General features: G+C 37.7%; 2 protein-coding genes across 7 annotated transcripts in view; one reads left to right on the top strand and one right to left on the bottom strand.

Moving 5' to 3' along the window:
• Nucleotides 1-8: 8 nt before the first annotated feature.
• Nucleotides 9-6,875, bottom strand: LOC122528703 (putative metabolite transport protein HI_1104; the record flags this gene model as incomplete). Its single annotated transcript, XM_043654092.1, has 7 exons — nt 9-413; nt 502-699; nt 827-1,105; nt 5,313-5,511; nt 5,629-5,791; nt 5,889-5,999; nt 6,697-6,875. Coding segments are annotated over 7 exons (1,329 nt in total), but the record flags the coding sequence as incomplete, so codon positions are not given.
• A 4,278-nt stretch (nt 6,876-11,153) lies between these two features.
• Nucleotides 11,154-16,065, top strand: part of LOC122528734 (protein unc-93 homolog A) — a 6,170-nt gene continuing 1,258 nt past the window's right edge. Inside the window, exons 1-9 of one of the 6 annotated variants that reach the window (XM_043654167.1) lie at nt 11,154-11,326; nt 11,744-12,280; nt 13,483-13,883; nt 14,038-14,109; nt 14,213-14,637; nt 14,795-15,000; nt 15,079-15,476; nt 15,622-15,754; nt 15,883-16,020. In XM_043654167.1, the coding sequence (XP_043510102.1) occupies nt 13,692-13,883; nt 14,038-14,109; nt 14,213-14,637; nt 14,795-15,000; nt 15,079-15,476; nt 15,622-15,754; nt 15,883-16,020 (1,564 nt within the window). In that variant the 5' untranslated portion in view covers nt 11,154-11,326; nt 11,744-12,280; nt 13,483-13,691. Of the gene's footprint in view, nt 11,327-11,743; nt 12,281-13,482; nt 13,884-14,037; nt 14,110-14,212; nt 14,638-14,794; nt 15,001-15,078; nt 15,477-15,621; nt 15,755-15,882; nt 16,021-16,065 lie in introns of those variants that run through there. The other 5 variants (XM_043654168.1, XM_043654171.1, XM_043654169.1 and 2 more) reach the window with 5 other exon arrangements.

The following is a 16,065-nucleotide window of genomic DNA, read 5'->3' as shown; positions in this document are numbered from 1 at the left end:
AAGTATCATTATCATTTTTAAAGATATTTAATAACTAATTTTCACATATTTGTTAATCGTAACAAATACTTGTTTCAAGAATTAAAAAATATACAAAACATCGATTCGTCGATTTACTATTTTTGTAATCTACTCGATGCGACTTATTACAATGGATATATCTAACTTCGATCCTGATACTATTTACAAAGAATCTCTGAAAGTTATAATCGTTTATAACCTAGAATTTTCAAAACGATGTGGTGGTGGTGGAGGATATAATCGAGGAAGTTCCAATGTTGATACTCGTCCTTCGTCGTTAGTGAATGTGCTGTTATCGTATCCGGATTCTGGTATTTTGCTAATTTCCGGTTTTGGTTGTTCTTTAACAGCTCCGTCCATGAAGAACATGGTCGAAAAGAAGAGAATAGAACCTAGAAGGAAGTATAAGTCAGGATCAAAAGTTAATTAACTGTCTGCTGTAGATTGATACGTAAAAATTAATCGCTTGGGAATACTTACTAAGGCCGTAGAAACCGGCGTAAAAAATATAAAGAGATTCTCGGAATCCAATGGCCCTTCTGGTTGGTTCGACCAATATTGGTAGATTTCCACCGATGTTGTTCATCACGAACAAGAAAGCGCCGATAGTGGTTGATCTGAAATGCAGGGGAACTATTTCCACGACCACTGCGAAGACAATTCCAAACCACATTTCGGCTGCAAAGGAAATGAGATTCGTATTTCAGTTCAAGAAAATCAATTTTTCCATAAAGTGAATTGTTACTAGAGTGGCCAATTAAAATACAACTTAGCCATAAAGCTGTAGCTAAATTAATTTACTTACCAAAGAAATACGAAATTCCAAGGGTAATCATAGCCCATAAGGGATTAAAGTACACCGAGCTAAATGCAAACGGCGTGGCGATGATTTGGCTGATAGCTAGAACAGCCACACGCGACCTAATGCCCATTTTCGCCACGAATTTGTCGCTAATTACACCGCCGACCACAACGCCGATGCTACCGATCACTATAGTCACCGCGAAAAGCCACCAGCCTAGGTCATAATCGGGGAAGTAATCTCTGTAATAGAGATCGCAGTTGTACGCGAAACACATTCCACCTGGAAGTGAGAGAATTTCTTTTTTTTTTTTTTTTTTTTTAAAAATCAAAANTAAACAATCAAAGAAAGACCACAGAGAAAGCTTCCATTAAAATTATTTTATATTTGCGCATTTTAGTTTTTTTTTTTTTTTTCTTACATGTTTTGAAACTTTATTTGCTGTTTATCGTGTTACTTCATTTTATTATTTTTTTTTTTTTTTAACAATTTCTTAGTGATTCTTTCAATTGTAATTGTCCTTTCGTTCTTTTATTCTTTTTCTTTCATGGATGTCACGTTCTTTGAAAGCTTGTTTAGACTTTGAAGTTAATGGCTTTTCAGGCTTCCTTCACATCAAAAAATTCACTTTTCGAGTAGTAAGAATTATGTGTCGCAAGGATGAAGCATGGTGGAAAAAAAGGTTGGGAAACACTGGCATACGAGTTCGTGAACGCATTTACTCGAACGTACATCTATACAGTGGCTCGTAAAAATGAACGAACGTTCGTTTCGAATGTTTATTACTTTATTTATGTTAAATACTAGAGTAACGTAAATTAACCGAAAGAAAAAATCGAGATACTCACAAACTTTCATTTTTGGCCTTTTCACACTGAATGGGTAAATCCACGATGGATAACGTGGTCGAGTTTAATTGACAGGAAATGTCGCCATAGTGCAAATCCTCCGCTGTCGCCTTGCTCGTGACACCTTGAATACACGTGTTAGAAAATTACATTGACAATGAACGTTCTATACTTTGATCATGTAACTTTAGAAAATTACATTGACAATGAGCGTTTCTGTACGTTGAACGTCTAATTGTTGTATCCGTTGTGTACGTTGCGTGGACACGTTACATGAAAATGTGCGCAGAAGTAAATTATCGGTATCAAAGCTGTCGCAGGAGAGACATTAATTTATCGCATAGCGTACGAAGGTGAAGTTAAGGAAAATAGTCGATGAAAATTTTTAATTGAATGGTCGTGTCTGTTGGAAGATCTTTATTCGAAAGGAGACTGTATCGGTGATTCTGTCCAAGTGTATTTGCTCGATCGAACGAGTTCACGAGGATCATTAAAAGGAAAAGGAAGCATAAATGCGCAAAACTGAATCTGCATCGCTTACCAATTAAATAATGACCTAGCTCTCCAAGTACGTATCCGACTGAAACAACGGCCAACGCGTACGGTTTGTACAAGAATTGCAATTTCTGAGCCACTGTGCTCAACATTGTGCTCTGTGAAACGAGAAATTAGATTAAATCTGATTGCTTTCTTCTCAAAGTCACGAAAACAGTCTTGCAATTTTACAATTAACTGCAGTGCATGGAACTAAAATACAAAGGCTGAAACTGAACGATACACATCACTGTATCTCGAGATCAATTTCTTACCGAATTATAATTCTGTCCATTTCGATTGAAACACATTAGTCTGATACAAAATTCAACTTGCATACAAATTTTCGACAAATTTCGCGTACGTGTGTAAAACGAGTTAAGAGCACCCGTGGATTACATAATGCCCCAGTATTAATCTTGCGTTGATTACTGCGATAATTATTTTCCCGAGCGTTTACATACTCTTTAACATTTATTCGATGGAAGATAGGCAGTTGTCGATTGTATCTCCGAGTAGTTTACATTATTCTACGTTATTCGACTGCGTATGCATGCCTAATATCGATAACAGAGTTTCGTATCGCGTAATACAGCACACATTGAATCACCGTTTCTGTGAGAAGTAGATTATTATTTAGTAGGAATACGATAAAAATGTGATTTTCAAGTTTCCCGTGGGAAATTGAATTTTAGCGCAAGTCATGAGCTTCGAGCTAAAATAAATTAATACCGACTTAACGAGATGATTTTCATATTCATAAATTGAAATTAAATGGCATTCATAAACACGGCACAACCAGTTACATTCTAATAAATTGGAATTATTAATTCAAGGCTCGTATACGTTTGCACTCTGGCTGATTACTATGCGCAATAATTGCGTAAAGTAAAAGTACAAAACTTGAAATTTCCTACATCTGATGTATCTTTTGGTAATAAAATTACACTGTCAGGAAATATTACGCGTGACTCTTTACGCCATTTTATCAGTCGTTTGTCTAATTGCCATTCGATAGAGCTGTTTAATCGCGCAAAAAAAAAAAATACATCTATTTCATCTGTAGGATTTCTTGCCATTATAAACAAATGCCAGTCCATTGCAAATAAATCGATTTATACTGCCGTGACACATGTTCGGTGGAAACGTGAATTCATACATCCGTAGGTTTCTAACGCACCATGCGACTTGGTCACCTTGAACCAAAATCATTGAGACGTAACGAGAATTATCGTTTTAATAACGTTTATTCCGCAGTTCGTGGTAATAGTCCAGAGTCATTAACATCAGATTTGTAAGCGAATGACAATAAATTTCTCTCCTCACGATTTGTTTTTTAATTTTCCAGAGATTCGTTGTCGTATAATCATATCCATGCGTGAAAATAATAATGAATAAACAGAATATAATGCGTCGAACAACAAAGTGCGTTTAATAGGAAAATGTAGTTGGTCATCACAAAGAAATATATGGTTATTGTAAAAGCAATAACGAGAGATATATATGCAGCTAATTATTCCGCTTTAGTTATGTCAGTTAGTACAGCCAGTACATTTCCAAATCAAGTTTCGTTATTCATCAGTGGCATTCATTTTTCATGAACTCCACCCAGTGATTCGTATAAATACCAGAAAACTTCTTGAGGCAAGTTTCTTATATGATAACAACGATAATAACAAATATTTGTCATAGTGCTCGTCATTGAGAAGGTAAAATCACACAACACGCGATCATTTACTTGCTTTGTATAATTTTTTGTGCTGTCACTATAACGTACATATCAGTTTACACATATTATTTTAATATTGATGGTGTACATATATTATTTTATATTGATCCCATTCCAATAGAAATATCGCAATAGCGTATTTGCGAACGATGCCGCAATCATCAAGCAGCTAACTATTAACACTTGTAAATAGATTTTATATAGGTAGTCATTAGGAAACGTAGGAAGAAACAGGCGAGTGCAAAAAAAGTAAAAAAAAAGTAAAGATATTTCTTCGAAAGTAGGCGTAACTCGGCATGAAATCGCTTCTGCGTATACACGTGCGCCAACAGGATAGTACTTTGTTCTTCCGTCAACAGTTTTACTTATAATTAGCCCGGAATTACAATTTTACTTGAGACACGGTTGTGACTTTATACCGGTTGAACATTCCGGTATGTAATCGATATGCACATGCATATATATATATATATATATATATATATATATATTATATATCAGCACGTTCCACGATCATGCGTTATCAACTGGTTGCTATTGGATTCCTGAACAAGACGTGTCCTAATCAGACAGACAATCGTGTTACGAAGATGACGTTACGAACAAATTGAATGATTGTGAAATGGACAAGAATTAATTCGTATGTATTGCGGACTCGACTGGAATAATTTCTTTATTTATTCATTAGAAGAAGATCTAGTTGCCCAGTTTACTGGAAATTATGCGACACGTAGAGCAGTTTTGTTTAATCTGGTTTCATAATTTTAGAACGAATGTAGCATTCAAGGTTTACGGCACGACTCTATACGTATATAATCCATAATTGTAGTCAGTTGTACGTGATCCGTACGTATTTCTGTCGTCTAGATAGAATAAGCAATTTCTGACGAGAAATACCGCGAAGTTTTATTACAACTGTTGTTCCAGTTTCCCTTAGTTTTCAAGTTATAGACGAGATGCTCTAAAGAGGGTGGTAAAGAATACCTCGAAGGTAGTTTAAAAGAGAAAGTGTGCTTCGTTGAAAGCATACATTTAAAAATCGTTTAAAACACAAGCGTCACACATTGATAAGTAAAGTTGGATCTTTCCGAATAGGGACCCGAGTAAAAAGTTGCTTAAACGTTTTTTTTTTTTTTTTTTTTTTTTAACAATCAAAAGAAGGAGCTTTAGATTCCGTGCATAGTATATAAAGGATATAAAATACGAAAAAAATTTACTTCGCACAATTTGCCAATAATAACGAAATGAAACGAAATTAAAGGAAACGAATGAATTGTCAGGAATAGAAATTTGACTGGAGTAAACCAGACTGGTAGACGCTAATGTACCCTCAGAATGTACTTTTCAATCCTTTGCGTCAAGGTTATTGGCCCTTTACCGCAATGTCTGATGCTGGCAGCTATGCATAACAGTATAACCCTCGGTTGTAGGATTACTTTCCAAATGCCTGTTTTTTTTCCACTAGTACTCGCCCCTTCCTCGCCGATTGTCTTTCTCTCCGGTTCGGAAAGGGTGAAAGTGAGAGCGGCCATAATCAGCCCGATTATACCAGCTCCGTAGTAGCATGCTCTCCATCCCTAAAAATGATAAAGATAATTCTGGAGTGGTAAACAACATACCTCTGACGATAGAGAAAACAGATAAAGTTATTGCTGTTGATTTGAACTGCAGACGCGTGGGTCGGTCGTACGTACCAGATTTCCAATGTTTAATCCTGGAATGTAACGACCCACGGGGAAGGCAATGCCGTAACCACCGTAAATGCCCCAATTGAAAATCGACATGACGAGTCCCCGTTGTTTCTCTGGGAACCAGTCGGAGAGCAAACCCGTAGCCAAGGGATTGCATCCTGCTTCCCTGCGTGAAACGAGTCAGTGAATCAAATTACGCGCTAGTTCGTAGATTTCTTTCGTAAAATTAAATTGCTCTTTAAAATTGCACTTGCAAAGCTCACCCTGCTGCTAGAATCATACGCAGAATGACTAGCTGCCAATACTCTCCAACTGCTCCCATTAAAACTATGGCGATGCTGAATATCAGCGTGCATACAGTTAATAGTTTCACTCTGCAAATAACAGTAAATTTTTGGTATCATTCAACATTCAAATCAGTCTGACTTGTTTTTGCAACATCACGCTTCGATTATATTCCAAGAATCTGTGTCGCGTAATAAAACAAAAAAAGCGATCGCATAATAACACATCTAGCATTACTCTAACGGTATATAATATTTAATATTTTTTCTAAAGTAAAGGATAGTAGTAGTAGTAGTAGTAGTAGTAACGCTTGTATTCATAGCTAGGGTGTCAAGCGTAGCGTAGCAAGGCCAATGACGAAACTAGTCGTGACAACGTTGATATATCTGCTGGAACGGTATGTCACTGATTATGCGATTTAATACGTTCATTGCGTACGTACACGGTGGACTATAATTTCTGAATTATACAAGCAAAGTCAGAGAGAGATTCTGTGGTTTAAAATAAGACAAATACTACTCACAATACTACTCATTTATCAGAGTCTTTTGTATGTTATATCATACGATTAACCGATTTTAGTTTAACGTTTAAATGATTTTTCTCAGAAAACGTAGAAAATTCTAAATATTTCAAGATCCGAATAAAATGTCCAAAGTAGAGTTAGTTTCATAAAAATCATGAATTTTCAAGTCTTCAGTTTCAACTCTATCTTTATTTTTCTCAAGTTAAGGACCTTCTGTCTTCTTCTGTCTGTATCGTTATCGTTATTAGCAAAAATATCACCTGTTATACTTGTCAGCCGCGATACCTAGAGCAACGCCAACAATCGTGAACACGGCGATGAAACTCGGTCCTGCTAGGATTTGATAGTCGAGACCAAGGCCGTTGTAGTTCCATTCACAATAGCGGGACCCATTAAGTTCCAGAGACAGGCAACTGTGAAACAAACATATTCCAATAGTTCATTCTAATTCGATCGCCTCCTAAGCCCGTGATGCCCAACGTGGGGCCCATAGAGGGGCAATTTGATATTCTGGGGCGAAGCAAAATTCGAGAATAAGTTATTAACAGTGAATTTTTTGCATTTCACTTTAAGACGAGCTCAAATTTTGAATTTGTTAGGTACCTTTATTTTATTTTGTAATAATTTAAACAATCAAAGAAAGACCACAGAGAAAGCTTCCATTAAAATTATTTTATATTTGCGCATTTTAGTTTTTTTTTTTTTTTNTTTTTTTTTCTCCTGTGCGAACGTAGGCTCGTATTGTGAAGGGGAACTCTGAGAGAGATAAGAAACAAGAGCAACAGCGGGCACGATGACGACGCAGTATAATTCCCTATAATTATTGACCGATGGTAAATTGGAGGCTGAACGAGCTTTTATGGGCGTATACCCGACGGTCGTGGATGTTGATTGGACATCGATTAGCGGGCCCTCTCGATTAAAAACACCTGCCACGATCCTTGAGAAATACAAAGTTACTTGGTATTCATAATGAGTTGGATAATGATCAATCCTATTATTAGTCTGATTATTATCCATAGATGTGATGAATGCTGTGGGCGATTATTGATTGAATTAACGAGTATATTGTCGACGGACGAAGGCGTGTTTCTACACACGGGGTGTCTCAGTCAGTACGATCAATAAAACAAGGGGATGAAAAAGTAAGTTAAAAATATGGAATAGAATTTGTTCGTACGAAGCTTGGAAATAATCTTTAAACTAGGGCGGCTAATTCCAAACTGATTAACTTGTTGATGTCAAATTGGACGTTGATCTTACATTGCAAGGCAAATGGTGTTAATTGTTAGAAATACGGGTATTTAAGGGCGAGTAAGATAAAGTCTCGTTTAATTAGTATTGTCAATTTTTTTGTTGTTGTGTTCATTGAAGCGTGAACCACTTACGGTTGTCGACGCGATAGTGAAAACAGATATGACAAACGCTGATTCAGGAAATATAATTTAAATGATAGTTATTTAACGACACACGCTGGTTAGATCTGTTTACGGTCGTTGCGTAAATAACGTAAAACCACTGTTGGAATTGCGGTTCGAACCACCAAACGTTCATTATATATATTTATATACACATGGTATCTCGGTACACACCATGAGTCGTAATTCAAGTCAAAAGTAAGAGAAATTCTAAATCAAGAATGATAAAACTGTCGTTGTTCGACAGTTCGTTTATGAAAACAAATTTTTAAGAAAATTCAACGCAGAGAAAATCTGAGATACGAAACAGAAATCCGTGCGTGAGTCGTATCGTTTGGAATGAGTTCCGGAATGCAAAGTCGGTCGTGTTCGTCTATACGTAATCGTACGTAGAAGCTTTTGTTAGTGTCTTTTAATAACTATCATTGTTGCGATAGAATTTTTCACAACGTCAAAGTGTTTCTGCTTCGAAGAACTCTTTGAGAATCGTTTAATCGATTTCTACTGACGGAGGGAATCGCAAAGGAGGGTAATTCGAATTAAAAGTTAGTACGTTGAGTTGGATCGAAGCTGGATTGTTCAATTCGGGCCATTTCAAGTAAATTCGACTAAAGCGAAAAATGATAAATAGTGGATTTCAATGGAAGAAACCTAATTTTCTCTATAATTATTATTTTTGAGTTTCGAGCAAGTGTAAAAAGAGAACTAAAAATCTCGTTTGTTATTCCTTATTACGTAATTTACTTACTCGTTCTGCTTCTGGTTTCTCAGCTTTTCAAGTGCCAACGCGAAGCTCGAACAGAGAAGAGGAAGCAATCGTAATTTTTTAGATCACTGTCAATTTGGTGTCACAGATACATTTGTAGCCGAATCGCAAAGGCGAGCAAAGATAAGATGATCGTACTACGTAGTTGATCGTACTACATGGAGAACGATCCCTCCGAGTACGAGGGATGGAGCGTTATGTGAGAAACGAGCCAGCGGTCAACCTTCATTTATAAGAAAGCGTCCAAGGATCGGACCTTCCGCGGATTCTAACGAAGAAGGGGTACCAATAGCTCGTACATATTAACAGGTAGAGTACCGGAGAATACTTACCTATGGTGGGAGTTAACGATACTCTTGATCTTCGATTTCCAAGGTCCTTTCTGTTCGATCGCACTCGTATCTTGATCCTTTGGAGCCGTACGCGAGTCCAAAATCTACTGCAAACGTAATGTATCTTGTGTCGAAAAATAATGGATACTTTGATACTTTATAGTGAGATTGCATAAATCAGGAAATGTCACTTTTTTCGTGATTCTAAAAAGTCGTAGAAAGAGTGTCGATCAATATATTAGAACAGTTCGGTTCCCCCTTCTTTCGTTTAATCAAAAATCTATTCTACGATCGTAAAGATTGTATAATATTGCTATACATCTATTATTTTATCACTGGAAGAATGAAAGGAACAATGAGGATCGAAACGAAATCGTTTCACTGTATAACAAATCGTATATGGAACGTTATTATTGTAGGGTCCTTGAACGATGGCGATTATCTTTCTAATAAAGGGGACAAAGGCCTGATATTCATTTTCGAGGTGATTAACCTGCGCAATTAAAACGGCATGTATGGATTTCTAGGTGGTGTATTATCGTTCTAACATTGACATACTTAACCGTGACTGATTCTTGTGTCAGTTAACACTGCGATATGTAATAAAGGGAGTTCGAAGACTCTCCTTGAAATGCGTGATATGTGATACAATGTATTATTGTTTTAACAACACTCGCTGAAAGTGAAACTGCAATTTTCGTGCACGCTGATTCGCATCATGAGAATTTCTTTGCAATTGACATTGAGCGTCACAGTTATAAGGAAAATATTCAAATACAGAAATTTTCTAACAGAACATTTCTGAGATTCAATACATACACTTTTAATGTTAACTAAACTTTGTCCACGTCAAAACTTTGCATTTTATTTTGAGACTGAATTATACCTTAACGTCGAAAGGAGAAACAATTGTTTCGCTATTGAATAATTATTCGTTATTTAGATAATTTTCTCTTTCAAATCAGAAAACTTTACTGTTCTCGGCAATGTCATTTAAATGATTTCAAATATTCCCAGTTTGTCTTCTGCCAAGTCCATAATTTATTCCTCATTCTGTTTCACATCAGAATATCCAGAGTATCGAAGATCAATAGCCACGAAATACACATTCGGGTCAAATTGTTCGCAGCGTTGTGTCGTTCGAACGGAAACTAACTGGCATTGAGCTAAATCGAAAGGACTCGATTCCATAGTTGAATAAACGTTAACATTTTGAACGAATTAACGATTATGAGGTACCGTTCATCAAACATGTTCACTTCATTTCGATTTGAACGTTACTTACAAAAAAAGAAAACAAAAAATAACATTATCGTACAATTATAGGAAAAAGTGGCGCAACATAGACTATAATATTATCGTAAAAAGGAAAGAGTAAAAAAAAAGGCTAGGCAAGGAGCTAACTGCTAAAGAAATATTATTTATAAATAAACTTATTGGAAACGAACTGAGATGGCATCAAAGGCGTGAAAATTTTATGAAAACTTGGACTGAACATCTTGTCAGCGTTATTCAGCGACTCGGTTAAGTTGAAGATTTTAGAGATGTTAAAAATTTCTAGCGACTGTTTTGTTGTTTATTATTTTTTTCCATCGATCGTTTACGATCAGATGAACGTAATCTATTTTCAAGGAGCGAAATTAGCGAAGTTGTGATATTTTAAATTACAAATCGAGTTCTGCTATGACAGTCATAATATTTAGATGGTAATAAGTGAGATTCAAGGCGTTATTGAAAATTTATGAAACGTAGGCGCAGCGGTAACGATCGATCTCTCTTCGTTCATTCTGGATATAAAAAGAACGTGAAAGCGGTACCACATTTATCTCGTTGGAAAGTTTCAGTTCTCAAATTGAACCAATTACATAGAATTAGCGTGTAATGAAAGTTGGATGCACTTTGCCGCTGTCGTCTAGCCCCGTGTAAAAGACACGTGTATCCCTTAGTCTTGAAATTTTTTTTTTACGTGCGTTGTACGTACCACGGATCAATCGTAAATTGTTCGTAAGAGAAAATCCCTTAGATCCATTAGAAACAAGCTCGTTTGCATTTCTCAGTTTATCATTCCTCCCAAGGAATGTTATCGGGCGCCTTATTTTCCAATAATATTCTAATATTAGTGCCGTCAGTCAACGAAGGAAGGGTGTAAGTAGCCGTGCAACCTGGCATACCACGCGTTCTCCACCTCGTGACACGTAATCGAATTCCTGTAGAACACTCGTTCCCGCGGCTCTGTCGCTTCGAGATTCGCAGGAGAGCCGAGAGAAACGGAAGGATGCAGTACGCACTCTCCCTGTTATCGACCATATCGAAGAGAACACCGAGAACCAAGGGAGAACGAACGACGGCGAGCGACACCGAGTCGAGCCGAGGGGTGAGTTTCGTGCTCCGTTGTTGTACTTTCCCTCGAACGAATAATACCGCAATTCCTTCACGCTGGATATTATTCATGGTGAATACGATAAATCACCACCTTTAAACGATACTCTGGTATACAATCGTAAATTAATTTTCAACAATTAAACACGTGTTCGCGGAATTAACAGCGCCAAAAGATCGAAGATCACTCGTCCTCAGGACTCCATCGTAAGTGCGATCGAGGATTTCTTGTTTAGTGTTGTCTTGTATAGGGAATAACACGGATTGCAATCGCAGAGTATATTTAATGATTTAAATTTCAATTAATTCTCTGTCGTGAATTGAAGTCTCTCGCGTTAATGTCGGGAAAATAAACCCGAGGATTTTCATTATTTTTGGAAATTGAACACCAAAAAATTTTTCTTGTTCGAAGGTTCTTGTCGAAGAGAAAGAAATATTACTACGTGTTACTAAAAGAAATATACTAAGGAATAGAAATTGTTGTTACAATGTGGATAATTAAAAGAAGAAAAAAAGAATCGAAGATTATAAAGAAGTTTTAACGATTGACGGTGTTGATTCAGTTAATGCGTAAACACAGTATCTGATCTCAACGATTTGTCCGGTCGGCACTCACTCGATGGTACCGGTTTCTCATGTTAACGTGGTTGTCGATCGTCGCAACAGATACGCAGCAAAAGTGATATAAGTACGTACAGTGAAAACCTGGAATATCTCGATACTCGTCATAATATTTTTATGGAGAAGATTAAGTGGATAGTCGAGGTGTATGTGTTTAGAGGAGACAAGTGGTTTTTGGACTGGATTTCTGACTTTACGGTGGAAGAGCATTGATATTTAGCGTTGAGGATTAAAGATGAGTCTGAGACGGGTCCAGCTGCTGATTCATTTGTAAGTGAAGGACCATGGAGAACGGTGGTCGATGGTACAACAACACAGTTGAGGAGAAGTATGTTTAATCAGATTTTTACTTCTTTTTCCCCGATTTTCTCTGTATATCCCCTACAAGTGATTTCAATGATTTTTCGATTTAACGTACGAGAGATTGACTATCATTTTCTGTATTTTAATACTTTGATGGATTTGAATGTTGTTTATGTGAGTAATATCATCATTCCCTATCCCTATGAATTTAAATGTATACTCTTTTTAAAAAGAACCTAATGTAACATAATAATTGCACGATGTTTCTCATCTCGTTGATGTGCACAGTTTTTATTACCAGTACATAGAACAACGAAATCAATAGAATTGTTTTACATTGCACCTCGTCGACAACAGACGTGAATTATTGATTTTATTGGCAATATAAATATAGACAACTTTATTGCAATAGCTGAAATTTTTTAATCGTCACATTACATAAAATAGACACTTTTATTAATAAAATAGCCAAACCACAAATTAATAAATGACGTCTGTAATTGTCTTCTTTCTCTTTGTCTTAAAAGTTGATGAATATCTCCTTATTTAATACATTTTGCAAAAAGAATAGTAATAAGTTGTCGAAAGAAGTAAAAAATCGACGAAAAATTGTCTTTCAACAAACGTGCGATACATGAGTCAGATCTATCGATCCGATCACGCGATTTGCATCGTTTTGCATTTTCGATCTAATAGCCGTCGACGAACGCGCCATCGAACGACGAACGATTGGTCGAAATCCTTCCACGAACCGATATATCAAGGTTACCACGGGATACGCTCATTATACTAACAGTTCCTCCGTCGTAAGTTCTCGTTCAAGGTTCCGTTAGCGACTCTACAGGATTTCTGTCTCCGTTCGTTTCATCTTTCCGTCTTCTCTCGGCTCTTCTCCTTACATAATTGACGATACTGCACTCCGAGAATTGCCAGATCAATCATGCAAAATTCCCGTGATTGCGGGATATCGCCACGAAACGAGAAACGTGGAAGATCGCGTGAAAAAAATTGATTCTTCAGACGTTAAGATATCTGTTGATCTTTTCAAAATCTAACAAATTGGTAGAATTTTTTTTTCTTTTTTTTTTAAATAAAACTGAAGAACGAAGCTATTTTTAAAGCTCCCGCTTCAAATACCGTTTAACTTATGCGTTTCAGGAGAAGTATGCGTATTTATTCAAATGCTTTCGTTTCAAATGATCCAGCAAAATTCTTTATTTTTCTCAGACGGAGGTAGGAATGGAAGGCAGAAGGAGGCAAAAGAAGGAATTCCAACGATGGTAACGATCGCGCGTTTCCTTGGCAATGATTCTCCGCGGAATCGAAAGGATGTTGAAGCGATTTTAAAGAGATAAATCGAACGGGGTGATAGGAAAACGGAGTGGAAAAAAAAGGAAAGAAAGAGAGAAAGAAAAGGAACGAGAAATCGGATCGTCATGGGCTCGCTGCCAAATCTTCACGAGTTGTCGAAGGACAAACTCGAGAGTCCTGCTTACAGACCGGCACCGATCGGTGGTTTAGGACCCATACGACTGCCAGCTCAGCCTCCGCCTTTAGCACACACACATAGACGCGCTAGAAGCAGTGGTCATCATCACACCTTGTGGGACAATGATGCTATGCTAGAGGTAAATACCTGAAGCATGACACGAGCCACATATATGTATGTATGTGTATATACTCAACCCTGCTGTTCCCCTTGGTTCCGCACGATCTTTGATGTTCGATGTTGTTCGCACTTCACCTCTTTCTAATGCCTTGTGTGTATTTTGTTAACGAAAGCATCTCAAAATTTGGAAGGAGGATATCAGAAGAAGAAGCAAGGAGAGCAACAGGGTTAATATAAGTACTATAGTAAAGTTACAGTATTCTAGTATATACATATATAAATACAAAACTATAACGTCAATTGGCTACGTCTGGTTATTACTAAACTTGTCAAAATCCTGACGTACAGCACATGGCGACATACTCACCCATCTCCTGTCGGTCGACGAGAACATCTGCATTGTCATGGCGTCGACGAGACTCGATGAACTCGTCGGCAGGAGCGTCCTCGGTTCGTCGATTGATCGCCGCCGTGAGGGCGGCTCCTTCCGGTCCCAGGCCGCCGAAGAAAGCGATTCTGAGGCACTGCGCCGCCCTTCTGCTAGGACACGCGAGCTGTTCAGCCGCTACGCTGCCAATGTTCCCGTTGCAAGCTGGACTCGGTACCTTCAATCCTCATCTGGGACCGATGTTGCTCGCCCTGCTCTACGCGATCGCGACCATCACCAGCTGTTTCGCGCCAATTCTCGTCCAGAGATTCGGGACGAACCTCGCAATAAGCACTAGCCACATGGCCACCACCGTTTTCGTCGGGTTACATTTATATCCGAAATGGTTCGTGTCATTAATCGAGAATAGGTAACTTGTAACTTGTAATAATCCTGTAATTGTCTGTCTCAGTCACAGTAACTCACTCACAGAGATGTTTAATAAAACATTTTGTTTGTTACGAATGTTGAAAGAAGTACTCACTTCATTTATTCGTCAACAGGTACATACTGTTACCTAGTTACGCGATGCTCGGTGCTTGTATGAGCCCAAATTTCATAGCGAGAGTTTCGCACGTGAATGTCTCAGCGACGAGTTTGGCTCTGGTGTGCGTCGATCCCGAGGATCCTGATGAAACAAGACGCGAGTGCCTTCTGAGGAGACTTAATCGAGGAATCAAATTAGCGGAAGACATAGGTCTCGCACTGGGTAAGGAAATCCCAGGAATATCCGTGACTTGAACTAACGATACGAGTGTAGTTTTATATATATATATGTCTTTTTTAGGTTGCTTAATCGCTGCCATACTTGTAAAACTAACAGACTCTGAATATAGCGAGCCTCTGAATATAGCGAGCAGTGAGAACGACATGTGCGGAGCGGAGTACTGTCCAGAGGAAACCTATCAATACAATGGCACAATTTATTCGCCTACGTTGCCGTCTGGTGCATCGAAAATATTGGTCAGCATATGGCTAGGTCTTGCTGTCTTAGGCTTAAGTATATCGTGCGCTTTCCTCGACTCTAGGATGAAGGAACCGCAGAGTGTAAACGAAAAGCACAGCATGCAAAATATCCTGCAGTCTGTGAAAGCTGCGTTTCTAGATCCTAAGCTACAGCTGGCTGCGCCATTAACGCTTTTTATCGGACTTGAACAGGGTTTCATCTATGCCGATTTTATAGAAGTGAGTATAATACAAGATCTCATTCGAAAAATCTCCTTTTACTACTGAAACTAGAGAACTTTTTTTTCGAACTTTTACAGACGTTTTAAATTTTTGACATCAGACTGTAGATATTAATTTCGAATGTTTGATCATTTTTTAACAGGCATATGTAGTCTGTACCCTGGGGGGAGCTAAGACAGTAACCATCAGTTTTTTAGCCCTAGCCTCTTTACAAGCCCTCGCTGGTGTTACTCTATCAATGTTACTAAGGCACATTAAAAGATATTTCGTAGTAGGTGAGTAAGAGACTCAATAGATGAAATAGTCGTAAAAGAACTGAAGCAAAAATTCATTTCGTATCAACAAACATCTATTTTTACGATAATATAATATCAAGGATAATATACGGTGCTTTGCTTAACAGTTGTAGGATTTGTATTCCACGCATGTTTACTGCTGGTCCTGACTACCTGGAGACCATCCGGTGATGATCCAGCACTTTTTCACGTTATATCTGCCGCCTGGGGAGTTTGCAACTCTATTTGGGAAACTCTGATATATAGTAGGTTACATCTGCAATTCGCTTCCATCTTTTCAAAGCTATTCT

This window comes from Frieseomelitta varia, unplaced genomic scaffold (genome assembly GCF_011392965.1).
Source record: "Frieseomelitta varia isolate USP_RPSP 00005682 unplaced genomic scaffold, Fvar_1.2 scaffold_255, whole genome shotgun sequence".
Classification (NCBI taxonomy): Eukaryota; Metazoa; Arthropoda; class Insecta; order Hymenoptera; family Apidae; genus Frieseomelitta; species Frieseomelitta varia.
This window is presented reverse-complemented; position numbering and strand designations above follow the sequence as displayed.